General features: G+C 44.7%; 1 protein-coding gene across 1 annotated transcript in view; it reads left to right on the top strand.

Annotated features, from left to right (window-relative positions):
- The window catches only part of LOC126092687 (potassium channel subfamily K member 13-like), a 459,545-nt gene that overhangs the window by 315,742 nt on the left and 124,853 nt on the right, over nt 1-18,950 (top strand). Inside the window, exons 2-3 of the mRNA XM_049908410.1 lie at nt 3,244-3,413; nt 12,490-12,524. Coding sequence (XP_049764367.1) covers nt 3,244-3,413; nt 12,490-12,524 — 205 coding nt within the window. The remainder of the gene's footprint in view (nt 1-3,243; nt 3,414-12,489; nt 12,525-18,950) is intronic.

Genomic DNA, 18,950 nt, shown 5'->3' with positions numbered 1-18,950 from the left:
GTGCTTCCTGTTGCTGAAAATTTTGACGATATTGATAATTAGAATTTTGGCTGTTATTAGAGTTTTGGTAGTTGTCGTTCCTAAAGCGTCTGTTACTTTTCCTATTGAAATTACGTCCCTGATCATAATTACCGTAAGTTTGTTGACCTTGGCTATTATACGAAAAGTTTTTGTTTACAAAAGAATAATCAGATTGCTGTACTTCTAAAAGCTGCAAAAGATCCCTGAATGCTGAAATGTTTTCTTTTTGCTGGCCCGTTAGCAGCGACACTCGTAATGACCGTGGTAATTTGGAAATGCATAATTGTATAAGTGCGGATTCACTGTACGGTTCACTCAGGTATTGGTTTTGTTGTACCATGTGTTCAAAAAATTGCGTCACACTGGGAAAATTTGAGTTCTCGTAATTCGGCAAACTAATTAACTGATCTTTAATTCCGCGCTGTGTCGTCTTCGACCAGTACGCTGACAGAAAAGCATTCTGGAATTCTTCTACCGAGTAACATTGCCTCGCGATCGGTCTCATACGAGTTGCCGGCTCGCCTTCCAAAAAACTACAAATAAATTCAAGTTTGTGCGTTACAGGCCAAGTCGGTGGAAGAACAAAGCTAAATTGTTGAATCCAATCTAGTGGGTGAATCTGCGTTCTATCGTTTTTAAAAACTTTAAACTTTCTCACTGACAGAAAATGTTTGTAATCGAAATTATCATCTCTGTGTGATGGAACATGTTCAGGATCGGAAGAGAATCTATTGAACTGTGGTTGTTCGGAATCTAAGTCCCGTACTCTCTGTAGATTACTCAAATTATACGCGTTGCGCGAGTCTGACAAATGTTCATAAAGTGGCGTCTGTTGTGGTATGTTATTAACTGAAATGTTTTTCATCTCTGTTACTTCTTGTTGTAAACTCGACAATTTTCTACGCAACGTGTTGTTAGATGAATCGATCTCATTAATTGTCTGCTGTAAATTCTGAAATTCTGGTGTTTGGTTAAAGGAAACCGGTGCAGTATCGTCTGATTTATTGTCATTACTACTTTCAATAGCATCAATACGACTGGCTAATTCATCATATTTTTCAGTCAGTATTTTTGCCTGATCATCGGTTTTAGAATCGGACGCATTAATCTGTTTTTGCAACTTACGCGTAGTTTCGCTCAGTTTTTTAACATCAGCTTTGATGACATCGCAATCCTGTGTTAGTTCTAATTGTTCGAATCTGTCTGTCACTGTTTGAATATTTACTGTGTGTGTATCTGTTTTTGATTTAAGATCAGAAATTTCATCCCGTAATTCCGCGTTCAACTGTTCTATGGTATTAATTTTGTCGGACACTGTAGTAATATTATTGTCTACATACGTCTTCGCTTTCGCGAACATTTTACGTTTGTCTTCTTGTCTTTGAGCCGTGATTGTTTCCATGACTTGACGTTTGACTTTATTTTGATCCTGAATAAATTTGCGGAAACGTGTATTACTGTTTTCTATGTGGTGATTAAAGCGTTCGTCAATCTGAGTATTTTGTTGTTCGAATTTCGCGTCGATCTTTTCATCCATTGTGCGCGAAAGTTCTGCTGTCACTGCTTTAAACTCGTCCCGTACTTGTGTAGCTTTTTCAGAGCATTGTTTAGCGACTCCGCTAGTTTCGTCTCTGAGTGTTTCTGTTGCGACTGTTTGCATTTCCCTTAATTCTTGCGCAACAGACTTAATTTCTTCGCTATTTTTTCGTGAACAAGCCTCAATTTCCACGCGTAACTGTTCCTTAGTGTCATGACACTGCGCGGCAACAGCTCTAATTTGTTCACTAAGCTGTCTGGAATTGTCGTCTAATTTTTCATTTAAGTATTGTTTAAGTTTTTCGTTATCTTGTTTGTTATCTTCGCTCTGTTGTCTGACCTGTTCACTAAATTTGTCTTGTTTTTCGTTCTGTTGTTTGATCTGTTCACTAAGTTTGTCTTGTTTTTCGTTCTGTTGTTTGAAATTGTTGTCTATTCTCTCACTTTGCTGTTGTAGCAAACTTCTCATAATTCGTACCAAGTCAAAACTAGCGTTTATATTCTCTGTACTGTTTAGTGGTGGATCTGGAATTGTCTCGTTTTGCGTGACCATTTGGTCATTCTGTAATTTACAGAAAGGATTATCATTCGGATGTACACTGTCAGACACTATTTCGGAATTAAATAAATCCGTCGTACTTTCACTACACTGACCATTTTCATTAGACAAATTTGTCTGTACGTTACTTGAATTTTCCAACTCGGGTATGTTACGCTGGGCAGCGCTCATTGCAATAGAGCGTCCCGCATCATCAGCTTGGAGGAACTGCATTGCAAATAATAATATTCCTTTTTTTTTTGTAATTTAACTGAAACTTTTCTTTAAGGGAAGTGAAATGAAATCGTTAATTCAATTAAATAAATTTTTTTGTAAAATTGCTTTTGAAATCAAAATTATTATTGGGGCACTTGTTGGAAATTAATTACAATAAATAAACTTTATATTATCTGATGATTACCTTAATTAACAATATACCTCATTGAGCATCTTGACCAGAATGCCATATCGACGCTCCCCGACTGCGTCCCGCTCGCGACCGTGACAGGACCAGACCACTACTGTACTGCTCTCAACGACTACTGACTGAGTACTGCTCAACTGCTTGCAACACTCGCGCGGTCAAGCGCAGACTAACTACGATTATAGGCTCTCTGGTCAAAGATTTTAACGTGCCTCACCATCGCTGCTATGTTACATACGTGTTTCATAGTTCTAAGTTATAGGGGACTGATGACCCCAGCAGTTAAGTCCCGTAGTGCTCAGAGCCATTTGAACCATTTTTTGATACTCGTGTATGGTAACAAACTGCTTGCTGGCTGTAGGAAAAAAAGAAGTAACAACGGCGCAAGGTAGGTAATAACTATCCTGCTCATAAGGTTTTTCCGCCTAACTGATGCTCCACGTTTCTTTGCTGCGAAGAATTTAAAAAAGGTAGGCTAGCGCGAGCATGACACGTTCACTGCAATAACGTGTTTCGCATCTCGAGTACGCCAAAGACAAGTGGTAACACTGTTATTCAGCCATTATATGCTGCTCCGAGGACATGCTCACTCAGGTTTCAAGGAGCAGCAACAAAGAGAGGCTTCTGCTGTGCCGATTGTTGTGTGAATGTTCTGTTGCATGTGAGCGTCACGTGTCCCAGTGTATTCCTATTGACAGGGACGTGTTTCTGGTGTGTGTGGCAGGCTATGGGAATACGACGCCGCAGACGACAGCGGGCAAGGCGGTAGTGATCCTGTACGGATTCCTGGGCTGCTCGGGTGGCATCCTCTTCTTCAACCTGTTCCTGGAGCGCATCATCACGCTGCTCGCCTGCGGGCTGCGCGCGCTCCACCTGCGGCGTCTGCGCAGGCGCGTCGCCGCCGGCCGGCTCGCCCAGCGGAGGATCTCGGGCGCCACCATGGCCGCCACCAGGTATACACCACCAGTTAACAGTCTCACTGTCCGCAGCTCGTCGTCTAGTGGCTAGCGTTGCTGCCTTTGGATCACTGGGTCCGGGCTCGATTCCTGGCTGGGTGGGGGATTTTCTCTGCACGGGGACTGGGTGTTTATTGTCCTCATCATTTCATCATCATCATCATCATTCGTGACAATGGCTAGATGGGACTGCGAAAAAATTAGATTGTGTAAAAATTGGGACTTTGTACAGGCGCACATGACCGCGCAGTTGAGCGCCCCACAAGCCAAACGTCATCCGTCACCTGCACTTGCATACTTGTATACACACTAATCAACCAAAACATTATGACCACACATTTCACAGCTTGTTGACTCACCTTTGGGTCTCAACAGTGAAACGATACTGCGTGACATGTATTCTATAAGTCCTTGGAAGGTTTCCACTGCTATGTGGCACCAGATGCCAACACACAGACCATGTAATTTCTGTAAATTAAGAGTCGCTGGTTTGCGGGTTCGGAGCTGGCACCGTGTAGCGTCCCAGGTTTCTTCAATCGGTTCGTATCGTGGGAATTTGGTGGCCAAGGTATTGACGTCAGTCCACTGTCACCGACGCCCACAAGAAAGACAGGCTGCGGCGCATACGTCACAGCATGTGACAATGATGGTCTTACGAGTGTCAGCAGCCATCTCCAGCAGGGATCAGTGACTATTCCAGACAAGTTGTAAGTAGGGTGTTTAGGTTTTCTTATTGGCAACGTTACGTAGCGCTCCATATGAAAATCACTGGCTGTGCTGTGTGCAGTCTGTGGCTAGTTTGCATTGTTGTCTGCCATTGTAGTGTTGGGCAGCGGCAGCTGGATGTGAACAGCGCGTAGCGTTGCGCAGTTGGAGGTGAGCCGCCAGCAGTGGTGGATGTGGGGAGAGAGATGGCGGAGTTTTGAAATTTGTTATACTGGATATTATGACTATTAAGGTAAATGCAATGTTTGTTCTCTATTAAAATCTTTCATTTGCTAACTATCCCTATCAGTAGTTAGTGACTTCCGTAGTTTGAATCTTTTATTTAGCTGGCAGTAGTGGCGCTCGCTGTATTGCAATAGTTCGAGTAACGGAGATTTTTGGTGAGGTAAGCGATTTGTGAAACGCATAGGTTAATGTTAGTCAGGGCCATTCTTTTGTAGGGATTTCTGAAAGTCAGATTGCGTTGCGCTAAAAATATTGTGTGTCAGTTTAAGCACAGTCTTGTATAAATTGTTCTAAGGGGACGTTTCAAAGTTTAATAATACTTAATGGCTCGCTTAAATGCTTGCATGTTCAGGATCAATAGCACAAGACAAAGTTAAGATCTACAGTGGATAGATACCTTTTCGTTGATATATTCATTTCCTGTGGGCCCTGCATGGAGCCAAACAATGGCGGACAAGGTAACTAGTGTGACGTCTGAATGTCGTTGCAGCTCCCTTATTTCTCGTAGATGCCGACTGTCACATACATCAAACCACTGAAGCACGATTGTGGCCCTGAGACACAGACTGTTAACCTGCTGGAAGATGTCATCGCTGTGGGGAAAGACGTCATATATGAAGGGTTGCTGGTGGCCTGCAATAATGTTGGCATACCCCATAGCTGCTATGTTGCATTAGAATTCTACAAGCCCCATGGAAGCTTAGCATACCATAATACTGCATACTGCATCTGTGTTGCAATGTTTCTATCGAACAGGTGTTTATCTGGATGGCGGCGTATCCGAACGTGATTATGGAGCTAACGTAACAAGAAAGTAAATTATCTGGCAAGGCACCAGTTTTCAATTGATTCACAGTGAAATTTTGATGATCCCGTCCCCATTGCAAATGTAATTGGCAGTGTCGTTTGGTCAACATGGGGATACACACATATGGATCGTCTGTTATGGACTCCCACCTTCAGCCATATGGGCTGAATGGTGGACGTTCGAGCTTCAGCCATATGGGCTGAATGGTGGACGTTCGAGTATCTTGTGGCTGCACCAGAATGGCGCCCTGTCGTCATACCTGTCACAGATCGCCACCTATCTGTAAACAGAGTGGGAAAGCCTTCGTTCTCCATATTCCGTGATGAGGCGTCGATTTATACAACATCTAGTCGCCTACTCGTGGTTTCACTATTTTTCGATTGCCTTTCGTAGATCCTCACAACTTTTGCACGTAAAGAGCCAACCAGCTTCGCCAATTCCGAGACGCCCGTCCCCAGTAGCTGGGCCGTGACAGTTTGCCCTCTGTCAAAGTTGCTCATGTCAGTGATTTCCCATTTGCCCACTTAGTCGGCACAATGAATTCTCGTTCATGCCTGCTCTGCTTATACACTTCCCTTACCGACGAGGGCGCCCCGCCTACTCGTCACCACAAATTTCCTCCAAGTTTACGGAAAAGGCAAGACTTGGCCAGCTTTCAAAGCTCCCAGAAAATAACAGTATGGCACTGGTCGGGCCAGGTATTAGCTATTTAAGTTACTGTAGCTTGCGGACAGCGATTGGCGCAGCGGAAGGGATACAGAAAGGGTTGTGGGGTCTAGCCCCTATCCAGAATTTTATTTTTACTTTCGAGTTTTTCTGTGACGTACATTGCAAATAAATCGAACCATTGTAGAACAAGCGGGGTTTATTAACATTTTCATGTTGTTGTGATCTTCAGTCCAAAGACTGGTCTGATGCAGCTCTCCATGCTACTCAAACCTGTGCAAGCCTCTTCATCTCCGTATAACTACTGCAACCTACATCCTTCTGAAGCTGCCGTACAGTAGAAATGCATGCCCTCCGGGAAAAATTACAGCTGTAGTTTCCCCTTGCTTTCAGCGTTCGCAGTACCAGCACAGCATGGCTGTTTTGGTTGATGTTACAAGATCAGATCAGTCAATCATCCAGACCGTTGAACATGCAACTACTGGAAAATCTACTGTCTCTCTTCAGGAATCTCAGACGTTTGTCTGGCCACTCAACAGATACCTCTTTGTTGTCGTTGCACCTATGGCACGAATATCTGTATCGCTGATGTACGCAAGCCATCCAAACAACGTCAAACTCCATCGTTCATAGAACTTATGAAAAGAATTTTTTTGATTTTTGTGATGAAGACCCCATTACTTGCATTGCAAATAAAGTGAGATAAAGCTCAAGACTCCGTTTTAGTAATATTTTAATAAAAGTCAAGAAAAGAAATTTTCTGACTCATTTGATGAAGCCCTTCATGCAGGAGAAAAAATTTCTTCTGGTAATTAAAGGGTGGGGAATACAAACAAATACACAATTACTAGACTAGATTATTCAGGACGAAGGAGGATAGTCATCTAACAGTGAGATAGTGAGTCATCCGAAATGCACTTCACTAGTGGAGCTCTGAGATGTCTATTTTAATCGTCAGGTAAACAATTCGATAAAAAAGCTTCAAAATGGGTCTTAGCGAGTGGGAAAAGGAAATATCACTCCGAAAAGGTCGTATCAAAATAAGTTGTACCGTATATCACCTGCTATTGCCGCGAATATTTGCCGAAACGCTGCGTTACGTGTGGTTTCTTGCCAAACTGTGTGATGAGGAGAACCTTCTATGAATTTAAACCAAGTCTGTTTTTCTACATAAACTATAAAACAACCATGAAATTGTGAAAGTGTGGCTTCTGTAACGTGTGCAGGGTGCGGAAAGAATAACCGTTTTCCCTGTTCTTACCATGAGTATCAGCCCAGTTCGTGTAAGTCATCAACCGTAAAATAATACATGTATCCAATTTCATAAATGAGGTTCTCGTGTTAGCGTTACAATCCTATCCTGGAAAATTAATTTATAATGCCGCATTTTCCTTTGCGTTCCCTTTTAATAACTTCCATGAAAATATTAATAAAGTCAGATTTTGGAGAATTTTTCGCTTTATTGAAGTGTAAATAATATAAAAATTGAAAATGAACTTTTTTTTATAGGAGTCGACCCCACGGAGTCGACCACACGATATATATATATATATATATATATATATATATATATATATATATATATATATATATATATATATATACACTCCTGGAAATTGAAATAAGAACACCGTGAATTCATTGTCCCAGGAAGGGGAAACTTTATTGACACATTCCTGGGGTCAGATACATCACATGATCACACTGACAGAACCACAGGCACATAGACACAGGCAACAGAGCATGCACAATGTCGGCACTAGTACAGTGTATATCCACCTTTCGCAGCAATGCAGGCTGCTACTCTCCCATGGAGACAATCGTAGAGATGCTGGATGTAGTCCTGTGGAACGGCTTGCCATGCCATTTCCACCTGGCGCCTCAGTTGGACCAGCGTTCGTGCTGGACGTGCAGACCGCGTGAGACGACGCTTCATCCAGTCCCAAACATGCTCAATGGGGGACAGATCCGGAGATCTTGCTGGTCAGGGTAGTTGACTTACACTTTCTAGAGCACGTTGGGTGGCACGGGATACATGCGGACGTGCATTGTCCTGTTGGAACAGCAAGTTCCCTTGCCGGTCTAGGAATGGTAGAACGATGGGTTCAATGACGGTTTGGATGTACCGTGCACTATTCAGTGTCCCCTCGACGATCACCAGTGGTGTACGGCCAGTGTAGGAGATCGCTCCCCACACCATGATGCCGGGTGTTGGCCCTGTGTGCCTCGGTCGTATGCAGTCCTGATTGTGGCGCTCACCTGCACGGTGCCAAACACGCATACGACCATCATTGGCACCAAGGCAGAAGCGATTCTCATCGCTGAAGACGACACGTCTCCATTCGTCCCTCCATTCACGCCTGTCGCGACACCACTGGAGGCGGGCTGCACGATGTTGGGGCGTGAGCGGAAGACGGCCTAACGGTGTGCGGGACCGTAGCCCAGCTTCATGGAGACGGTTGCGAATGGTCCTCGCCGATACCCCAGGAGCAACAGTGTCCCTAATTTGCTGGGAAGTGGCGGTGCGGTCCCCTACGGCACTGCGTAGGATCCTACGGTCTTGGCGTGCATCCGTGCGTCGCTGCGGTCCGGTCCCAGGTGGACGGGCACGTGCACCTTCCGCCGACCACTGGCGACAACAGCGATGTACTGTGGAGACCTCACGCCCCACGTGTTGAGCAATTCGGCGGTACGTCCACCCGGCCTCCCGCATGCCCACTATACGCCCTCGCTCAAAGTCCGTCAACTGCACATACGGTTCACGTCCGCACTGTCGCGGCATGCTACCAGTGTTAAAGACTGCGATGGAGCTCCGTATGCCACGGCAAACTGGCTGACACTGACGGCGGCGGTGCACAAATGCTGCGCAGCTAGCGCCATTCGACGGCCAACACCGCGGTTCCTGTTGTGTCCGCTGTGCCGTGCGTGTGATCATTGCTTGTACAGCCCTCTCGCAGTGTCCGGAGCAAGTATGGTGGGTCTGACACACCGGTGTCAATGTGTTCTTTTTTTTCCATTTCCAGGAGTGTATATATAATGTTCAGTATAGACGAAGGTTGGAACTTTACTTTTTTTTACAGCCCGTACAAAATACATACGTGTTTCAAAGTTTTACTGAACTTCAACGTAGTCACCAGCATTGTGTATAACCCGTTGCCAGCGATGTGGAAGTCGTAGGACAATCTTAGCAGTACCAGTTGTATTGACAGTTCGAGCGGTGCGGTCTATTGCCCGAGGGATTTGTAGCAGTTCTGAAGTGAATGTCGTGAAGTGTTTCCTTCAGTTTAGAAATCGAGTTGAAATTACGAGGGATTACCTCAGGGGACTGCAGTAGGTGGTACAGCACTTAGCATCCCCACTAGTGAAACAAATCAGTAACAGATTGCACTGTACGTGCTTGAGCATTGTCCTGCAAAATGATGGTCAGATCCTTCAGAAAGTGTCATCACTTCTGCCTATAAGCTGGACGTAAGTTGTGTTCCAAAAATGAACAACATAGAGACAGAAGTGATGACACTTTCTGCACGGCCTGACCATCATTTTGCAGGACAGTGTTCAAGCACGTACAGTGCAAGGTGTTACTGATTTCTCTGACTGATGGGGCTGCTAATTGCAATACCACCAACTGCACTCCCCTGATTTAAGTCCTTGTAAGTTCAACTTGATTTCTAAACTGAAGGAAACACTTAACGACATTCGCTTCAGAGCTGCTACAAATTCGTCGGGCAATAGACGGCGCCGATCGAACTGTCTACACAGCTGGCACTGCTAAGAGCATCCTACGACTTCCACATCGCTGGCAACGCTGGTGACTACTTTGAAGGTCAGTACAACTTTGAAACACGTATCTACTTTCTACGAGCTGTAAATAAATAGTTGCCACTATTAAAGATCCTACCCTCGTAAATGTATCAGCTTCAGGCTGGGTAGAGACAAGGCGGGTAGACGTCGAATGGCGAGTCCTGGCCACGATGCCTCCCCGCGGCTGTCACTGTGCTGGTCCCTCACACAGATATGGTACTTGGTTGTTTTTTGTTTTGTTTCAAAAAATGGTTCAGATGGCTCTGAGCGCTATGGGACTGAACTACTGAGGTCATCAGTCCCCTATAACTTAGAACTACTTAAACCTAACTAACTTAAGGACATCACACACATCCATGCCCGAGGCAGGATTCGAACCTGCGACCGTAGCGGTCACGCGGTTCCAAACTGACGCGTTTAGAACCGCACGGCCACAGCGGCCGGCTTTTTTGTTTCATTGTTTTTATTTTTTATATTTTTATTTTTATTTTTCTTCATTATATTTTTTATTTTTTATTTTTATGAAAATAAAATTGGATACACACAATTTCCACAATTCCTGGACTCAAAAGAAAACCAATTTTTCATCTAGGAAGAACACAATGAAAGAAGGCTCCAGAACAAGGAAAAAGAAAAAAAGACAAACAAACAAAGCTATCCAACAGCTTGACGATGAAAGGCAAGATGCCACATATTTGCAAATAAAGCGTGATAACACAGAAGCGTCTGCCACTTACAATAAGCATTCGCCATATATTGGTGAAAAACATGCTGGTCGGGATCGTTATCCCAGCCGACTACATAGTGAACGTACTGTCTACAGGAACAATACGATCGAATTAGTCTTCGTCCGAGGAAAAACGGAAAAGTCTGGACAGAGAAAAAGTTCTGCCGGGAAAGCCGCTTCAGCTGATCGGGTAAGGAAAGCCAGGTCGGTTGGTTGGTTTGTGGGATTGAAGGGACCAGACTACTAGGGCCATCGGTCCCTTTTTCCAAAAATTTCAAACACCCACAAAGAATAAAAACGAACAATGGAGATGACGAGACGACATAGGACTAGCGCCATAGGGTGGTGGGTTTCTGGTTCCGCTGGATAGGTCAGGAGTCCACTACACGCAGCAGGCGGTTACACGGGTAGCAGGTTCAAATGGTTCAAATGGCTCTGAGCACTATGGGACTCAACTGCTGAGGTCATTAATCCCCTAGAACTTAGAACTAGTTAAACTTAACTAACCTAAGGACATCACAAACATCCATGCCCGAGGCAGGATTCGAACCAGCGACCGTAGCGGTCTTGCGGTTCCAGACTGCAGCGCCTTTAACCGCACGGCCACTGCGGCCGGCACGGGTAGCAGGGGTTGTGTGGGGTGGACTGGGCGGTTTTTTTAGGTTAGATGGCCTCGGGCAAGTACAGAAAGGGCAACAGCCTCAAAGGGTGCGGGGCAAGGTCAGGATATATGGGGACCAAGCTGCAATCAGTATTGTAACTGTAAACTGTCGAAGCTGCATTGGTAAAGTACCGGGACTTCAAGCGCTGATAGAAAGCACCGAAACTGAAATCGTTATAGGTACGGAAAGCTGGCTGAAGCCAGAAATAAATTCTGCCGAAATTTTTACAAAGGCACAGACGGTGAAACTTCCTGGCATATTAAAACTGTGTTTCCAGATGTTTCCCCTAGGCTGTGGCCAAGCCATGTCTCCGTAATATCCTTTCTTTCAGGAGTGCTAGTTCTGCAAGGTTCGCAGGAGAGCTTCTGTAAAGTTTGGAGGTAGAAGACGAGGTACTGGCGGAAGTAAAGCTGTGAGGACCGGGTGTGAGTCGTGCTTGGGTAGCTCAGGTGGTAGAGCACTTGCCCGCGAAAGGCAAAGGTCCCGAGTTCGAGTCTCGGTCCGGCACACAGTTTTAATCTGCCAGGAAGTTTCATATCAACGCACACTCCGCTGCAGAGTGAAAATCTCATTCTGGCACAGACGGTGTTTAGAAAGGATAGATTGCATGCAACCGGTGGTGGCGTGTTGGTCGCTGTTAGTAGTAGTTTATCCTGTAGTGAAGTAGAAGTGGATAGTTCCTGTGAATTATTATGGGTGGAGGTTACACTCAACAACCGAGCTAGGTTAATAATGGGCTCCTTTTACCGACCTCCCGACTCAGCACCATTAGTGGCAGAACAACTGAGAGAAAATCTGGAATACAGCTCACATAAATTTTCTCAGCATGTTAAAATCGTAGGTGGAGATTTCAATTTACCTGATATAGACTGGGACACTCAGATGTTTAGGACGGGTGGTAGGGACAGAGCATCGAGTGACATTATACTGAGTGCACTATCCGAAAATTACCTCGAGCAATTAAACAGAGAACCGAATCGTGGAGACAACATCTTGCACCTACTGATAACAAACAGACCCGAACTTTTCGACTCTGTAAGCGCAGAACAGGGAATAAGTGATCATAACGCCGTTGCAGCATCCCTGAATATGGAAGTAAATAGGAATATAAAAAAGGGAGGAAGTTTTATCTGTTTAGCACGAGTAATAGAAGGCAGATTTCAGACTACCTAACAGACGAAAACGAAAATTTCTGTTCCGACACTGAAAATGTTGAGTGTTTATGGAAAAGTTCAAGGCAATCGTAAAATGCGTTTTAGACAGGTACGTGCCGAGTAAAACTGTAAGGGAGGGGAAAAACCCACCGTGGTTCAACAACAAAGTTAGGAAACTACTGGGAAAGCAAAGAGAGCTTCACTGTAAGTTTAAACGCAGCCAAAACCTCTCAGACAAACAGAAGCTAAACGATGTCAAAATTAGCGCAAGGAGGGCTATGCGTGAAGCGTTCAGTGAATTCGAAAGTAAAATTCTATGTACCGACTTGACAGAAAATCCTAGGAAGTTCTGGTCTTACATTAAATCAGTAAGTGGCTAAAAACAGCATATCCACACACTCCGGGATGATGATGGCATTGAAACAGAGGATGACACGCGTAAAGCTGAAATACTAAACACCTGTTTCCAAAGCTGTTTCACAGAGGAAAACCGCACTGCAGTTCCTTCTCTGAATCCTCGCACAAACGAAAAAATGACTGACATCGAAATAAGTGTCCAAGGAATAGAAAAGCAACTGGAATCACTCAACAGAGGAAAGTCCTCTGGACCTGAAGGGATACCAATTCGATTCTACACAGAGTACGCGAAAGAACTTGCCCCCCTTCTAACAGCCATGTGCCGCAAGTGTCTAGCGGAACGGAAGGTTCCAAATGATTGGAAAAGATCACAGGTAGTCCTAATCTTCAAGAAGGGTCGTCGAGCAGATGCGCAAAACTATAGACCTATATCTCTGACGTCGATCTGTTGTAGAATTTTAGAATATGTTTTTTGCTCGCGTATCATGTCGTTTCTGGAAACCCAAAATCTACTCTATAGGAATCAACATGGATTCCGGAAACAGCGATCGTGTGAGATCCAACTCGCTTTATTTGTTCATGAGACCCAGAAAATATTAGATACAGGCTCCCAGGTAGATGCTATTTTCCTTGACTTCCGAAAGGCGTTCGATTCAGTTCCGCACTGTCGCCTGATCAAGTAAGAGCCTACGGAATATCAGACCAGCTGTGTGGCTGGATTGAAGACTTTTTAGCAAACAGAACACAGCATGTTGTTCTCAATGAAGAGACGTCTACATACGTTAACGTAACCTCTGGTGTGCCACAGGGGAGTGTTATGGGACCATTGCTTTTCACAATATATATAAATGACCTAGTAGATAGTGTCGGAAGTTCCATGCAGCTTTTCGCGGATGATGCTGTAGTATACAGAGAAGTTGCAGCATTAGAAAATTGTAGCGAAATGCAGGAAGATCTGCAGCGGATAGGCACTTGGTGCAGGGAGTGGCAACTGACCCTTAACATAGACAAATGTAATGTATTGCGAATACATAGAAAGAAGGATCCTTTATTGTACGATTATATGATAGCGGAACAAACACTGGTAGCAGTTACTTCTGTAAAATATCTGGGAGTATGGTGCAAATGGCTCTGAGCACTATGGGACTTAACTACTGAGGTCATCAGTCCCCTATAACTTAGAACTACTTAAACCTAACTAACCTAAGGACATCACACACATCCATGCCCGAGGCAGGATTCGAACCTGCGACCGTAGCGGTCACGCGGTTCCAAACTGACGCGCTTAGAACCGCACGGCCACACCGGCCGGCATCTGGGAGTATGCGTGCGGAACGATTTGAAGTGGAATGATCATATAAAATTAATTGTTGGTAAGGCGGGTACCAGGTTGAGATTCATTGGGAGATGTAGTCCATAAACAAAGGAGGTGGCTTACAAAACACTCGTTCGACCTATACCTGAGTATTGTTCATCAGTGTGGGATACGTACCAGATCGGGTTGACGGAGGAGATAGAAAAGATCCAAAGAAGAGCGGCGTGTTTCGTCACAGGGTTATTTGGTAAGCGTGATAGCGTTACGGAGATGTTTAGCAAACTCAAGTGAAAGACTCTGCAAGAGAGGCGCTCTGCATCGCGGTGTAGCTTGCTGTCCAGGTTTCGAGAGGGTGCGTTTCTGGACGAGGTATCGAATATATTGCTTCCCCCTACTTATACCTCCCGAGGAGATCACGAATGTAAAATTAGAGAGCTTCGAGCGCGCACGGAGGCTTTCCGGCAATCGTTCTTCCCGCGAACCATACGCGACTGGAACAGAAAAGGGAAGTAATGACAGTGGCACGTAATGTGCCCTCCGCCACACATCGTTGGGTGGCTTGAGGAGTATATATGTAGATGTAGATGTAGATAAGAAAGACTCAGACAGAGACCAGACAAAAGGAAGTAAAATCACACAGAATGTGGCAGTGGTTGGCCGACCATAGAGTGTCTTAGTACGATCCTCGGATTATCCCTCTGAACTCGTTCCACTGCGCTAGCTGCTGCTTGTAAAACACGATAACTTAAGTAGTCAGTGCCTCACCCGACAGACGCAAAAAATGTTCTTCTTTTCTAAATGCTTTCCCAGCAGGCCCTCACACTTCCGTCACTTTCATTTCTGACCAAGTCCTGGCTTTTCCATACATCTGGACGAAATTGGTGATGACGTGAAGGCGCTGTCCCGTTGTGAGTCATCACGAGCCCGAAACGCCAACAGGCAGCAATGAATCTCGAGTTTGGTAGCAGTCATAATGTCTTGGCTTATCAGTGTATTACTACACAAGTCATTGTACAGTACATGGCAGAGGGTACTTCCCATTTACCAGGCACTGGTTTCTTCCCATTATATTCACACGCGTGAAGCACCGGAAGACTTATTGCCTGAGCGCGTGTGTACCCGCTATTGTTAGTCTGATATTGTCTGCACTGTTCTCACGGGAACGGTAAGTAAGCGAACTGAATGACAACCCTTAGGATCATCATTTAATACTGATTTTTGAACCTTTTCGTACCTAGACTTTCGCGATAGTAACTGGCATTTTCAGACCTCTGCGGTACCAGTATCACTTTTTTCAGCATGTACTAGACAGTCCCCCACGAGTTAAACAAATCTGTGATCATTCGTGCTGCCCTTCTTTGTAGACGTTCGATATCGTCTATTCTGCTACACTACCGGAAATAAAAATGAATCACCCTCAAGGACTGTAGCCAGTGTCATCAGTGGCACTGAGGGACTGCTGCGTCACAGATTCATTTGTCACGATTATCGTCGATCAGATACCACTGTGGAGACCTGTCCATGTGCCCTCTGTTTCCACTCGCAAAAAGTAATTGTCAACTTAGTTTAAAGGTGAACTGTGTGTGCAACATTCATTTTAGGTTGCGTACAATCAGTCTCCAACGACGAGTAAGTACTCCCTATTGGACGACTTTAGCCATTTGAACAGGGTCGCAATGTTGCCGTGTGGTAATATTTATGGAGGTATCGCCGGGTGGCTTCACTTGTTGGTAACAGTGAGTCGGTATCGTGTCGCTACTTTCGGCAGTGGTCTGTGGAACATTCCAACACCCGTAGGCCAGGTCCTGTATGTCTGAGCAGTACAGACGAAAATGATGTTCACCGCATCGTGAGAGGAGCAGTGGCCGACCGAACATCATTCAGGGAAGAAACCTGGGCACATGTCGCACATGATATATCAGCAAGGACCATTGGGAACAGTTTGCTTACAGTAGGTCTATCATTAACTGTGCTTCTGGTCAGAGAAAGGCTGACACCACTGCACCGCCAAGCGCCGGCCGAAGTGGCCGAGCGGTTCTAGGCGCTACAGTCTGGAACCGCGTGACCGCTACGGTCGCAGGTTCGAATCCTGCCTCGGACAAGGATGTGTGTGATGTCCTTAGATTAGTTAGGTTTAAGTAGTTCTAAGTTCTAGGGGACTGATGACCTCCGAAGTTAAGTCCCATAGTGCTCAGAGCCATTTGCACTTTTGAGCACCGCCAAGCATGGCTACTCTGGTGTTATGAAAGAGTCGGCTGGAGAGCGGAATGCCACTCTCTTATCTTCACTGATGAGAGTAAGTTCTGTCTGTATGTGAGTGATGTATGTACACGTGTACGGTGTAGACCTTGTGAACGACGTATTCCAAAGTGCTTCCGCCCATGACACACACAGGCTTCATGGTGTGTGTGTCGGGGAAGGAAGATGAAGGGCCATCAGTTACAATTCGCTTTCACATCTGCTGCTTCTGCAGGGTGGTCTAACCGGTGCGCGCTACGTGACACAGGCTGTTACCCCTGCAACTGCCATTTCTTCGACAGGAAAGTGTTGAGCTTATTCAGCAGGACAGTGCACGTCCACATACGGCTGCTGTGACGTAACGTCCTCTCCTTGTTCGCCTTACAACAACTGCCCTCGTCAACAACATAATCAGATCTCTCTACAATTGGATACGAAAGGGACGTGGTGAAGTGGGATCTTGCTCGTTTTGTAGATCCCTCAAGTACGATGTCCGAATTACAACAAAAGAGGTAACGTGCTTGGAACAGTCTATCGCAGGATACCATTCGATAGCTTTACGACTGTTTGCATGAGAGAATACACCTCTGCGTTGCCGCCAGAGGGGACTACGCTGTCTATCGACGTGACTGCTTGGGCGCCCTTTACTGTGACATGTGTGTTTCATTTGGTCTAAATTTGTTATCACACACTCCTTCAATGATGCACTACATGGATTGCATGTCGCATCAATCGCCAATAAAAATGCCCTGGTCCTTGACAATGTTGGCATTTTTTTCAGCTTCGATTCGACAGGGCAGTAAATACGCGCTTTTAGCGCAGTACGGTTTTGGTGAAAAAATCCCGGAAACACCTGGACCTCATTGTAATACATTTGTCGAATTACTGAGTAGTTTTGAGAGACAAGCTCATTGTTAGATGGCATATGAACTTAAAGACCACGTAGACTGAATGAACAGAAGTTATTGGATATTTCTAGATCCAAGCATCAGAGCCCGGCCAAATCATTACCCATGTCAGCACAAGAAAAAGACAACGGGCTAGCAACTGCGCAGAAAGCGGTTACGCAGTGATTAAAATATTGAAATTCTTCCCTTGTAAAGAAACTACAGTGCACGAATTGAAAGATGTGGGTAATGAAGAGCGAATCCGTTACTGCACCTTCCCGAACGCCTTGTTTATTATTATTATTATTATTTTGAATCAACAGTCTTATGACTGGTTTGATTCGGCCCGCCACAAATTCATCTCCTGTTCTAATCTCTTCATCTCAGAGTAGCACTTGCAACCTACGTCCTCAATTATTTGCTGGATGTATTCCAATCTCTGCCTTCCTCTACAGTTTATGCCCTCTACAGCTCTCTCTAGTACCATGGAAGTCAATCCCTGATGTCTTAACAGATGTCCTATCATCCTGTCCCTTCTCCTTCCCAGTGTTTTCCACATATTCGTTTCCTCTCCGATTCTACTTAGAACCTCCTCATTCCTTACCTTATCAGTCCACCCAATTTTCAACATTCGTCTGTAGCTCCACATCTCTGATGCTTCGATTCTCTTCTGTTCCGGTTTTCCCACAGTCCACGTTTCACTACCATACAATGCTGTGTTCCAAATGTACATTCGCAGAAATTTCTTCCTCAAATTAAGGCCTATGTTTGATACTAGTAGACTTCTCTTGACCAGGAATGCCCTTTTAGCCAGTGGTAATCTGCTTTTATGTCCTCCTTTCTCCGTCCGTCGTTGGTTATTTTGCTGCCTAGGTAGCAGAATTCCCTTTTCGTAACCATCAGTCGTGATGTTAAGCTTATAGCTGCTCTTATTTCTGCTACTTCTCATTACTTTTGTCTTTCTTCGATTTACTCTCAATCCATATTGTGTACACATTAGACTGTTCACTCAAGTTAGCGTATCATGTGATTCTTCTTCATTTTCACTCTGGACAGCAATGTCATCAACGAATAGTACCATTAATAGCCTTTCACTATGAGTTTTAGTTCCACTCCTGAACCTTTATTTTATTACCATCATTTCTTCTTCGATGTACAGATTGAACAGTAGAGATTCTGGTCATACATAGAGCACACCAGTGGCTAGACGCAATCAATATCTTCACTGCGCAATAACAACGGTGAAGTCACTGATGACAGTGTCACTAAAGCAGAATTATTAAACACGGTTTTCCGAAACTCCTTCACCAAAGAAGATGAAGTAAATATTCCTGATTTCCAATCAAGAACAACTGCCAAAATGAGAAACATAGAAGTAGATATCCTCGGAGTAACGAAGCAGCTTAAATCACTTAATAAAGGCAAGGCCTCCGGTCCAGATTGTATACCAGTCAGGTTCCTCTCAGAGTATGCTGATAAAATAGCTCCATATTTAACAGTTATATACAACAACTCGCTCATAGAAAGATCCGTATCTAAAGAATGGGAAATTGCTCAAGTCACACCAATACCTAAAAAGGGAAGTAGGACTAATCCGCTGAATTACAGGCCTACATCACTAACTTTGATTTGCAATAGGGTTTTGGAACGTATACTGTATTCGAACATTATGAAGTACCTCGAAGAAAACGATTTATTGGCACATAGTCAGCACGGATTCAGAAAATATCTTGTGAAACATAACTAGCTCTTTATACTCATGAAGTAATAAGTGCTATCAACAGGGGATGTCAAATTGATCTTTAGATTTCCAGAAGGCTTTCGACACCGTTCCTCACAAGCGTCTTCTAACCAAACTGCGTGCCTACGGAGTATCGCCTCAGTTGTGTTACTGGATTCGTGATTTCCT

The sequence above is a fragment of the Schistocerca cancellata genome, chromosome 7, assembly GCF_023864275.1.
Source record: "Schistocerca cancellata isolate TAMUIC-IGC-003103 chromosome 7, iqSchCanc2.1, whole genome shotgun sequence".
Taxonomy (NCBI): Eukaryota; Metazoa; Arthropoda; class Insecta; order Orthoptera; family Acrididae; genus Schistocerca; species Schistocerca cancellata.
Note: the sequence above shows the minus strand (reverse complement) of the source record. Positions and strands in the feature narration are given on the sequence as shown.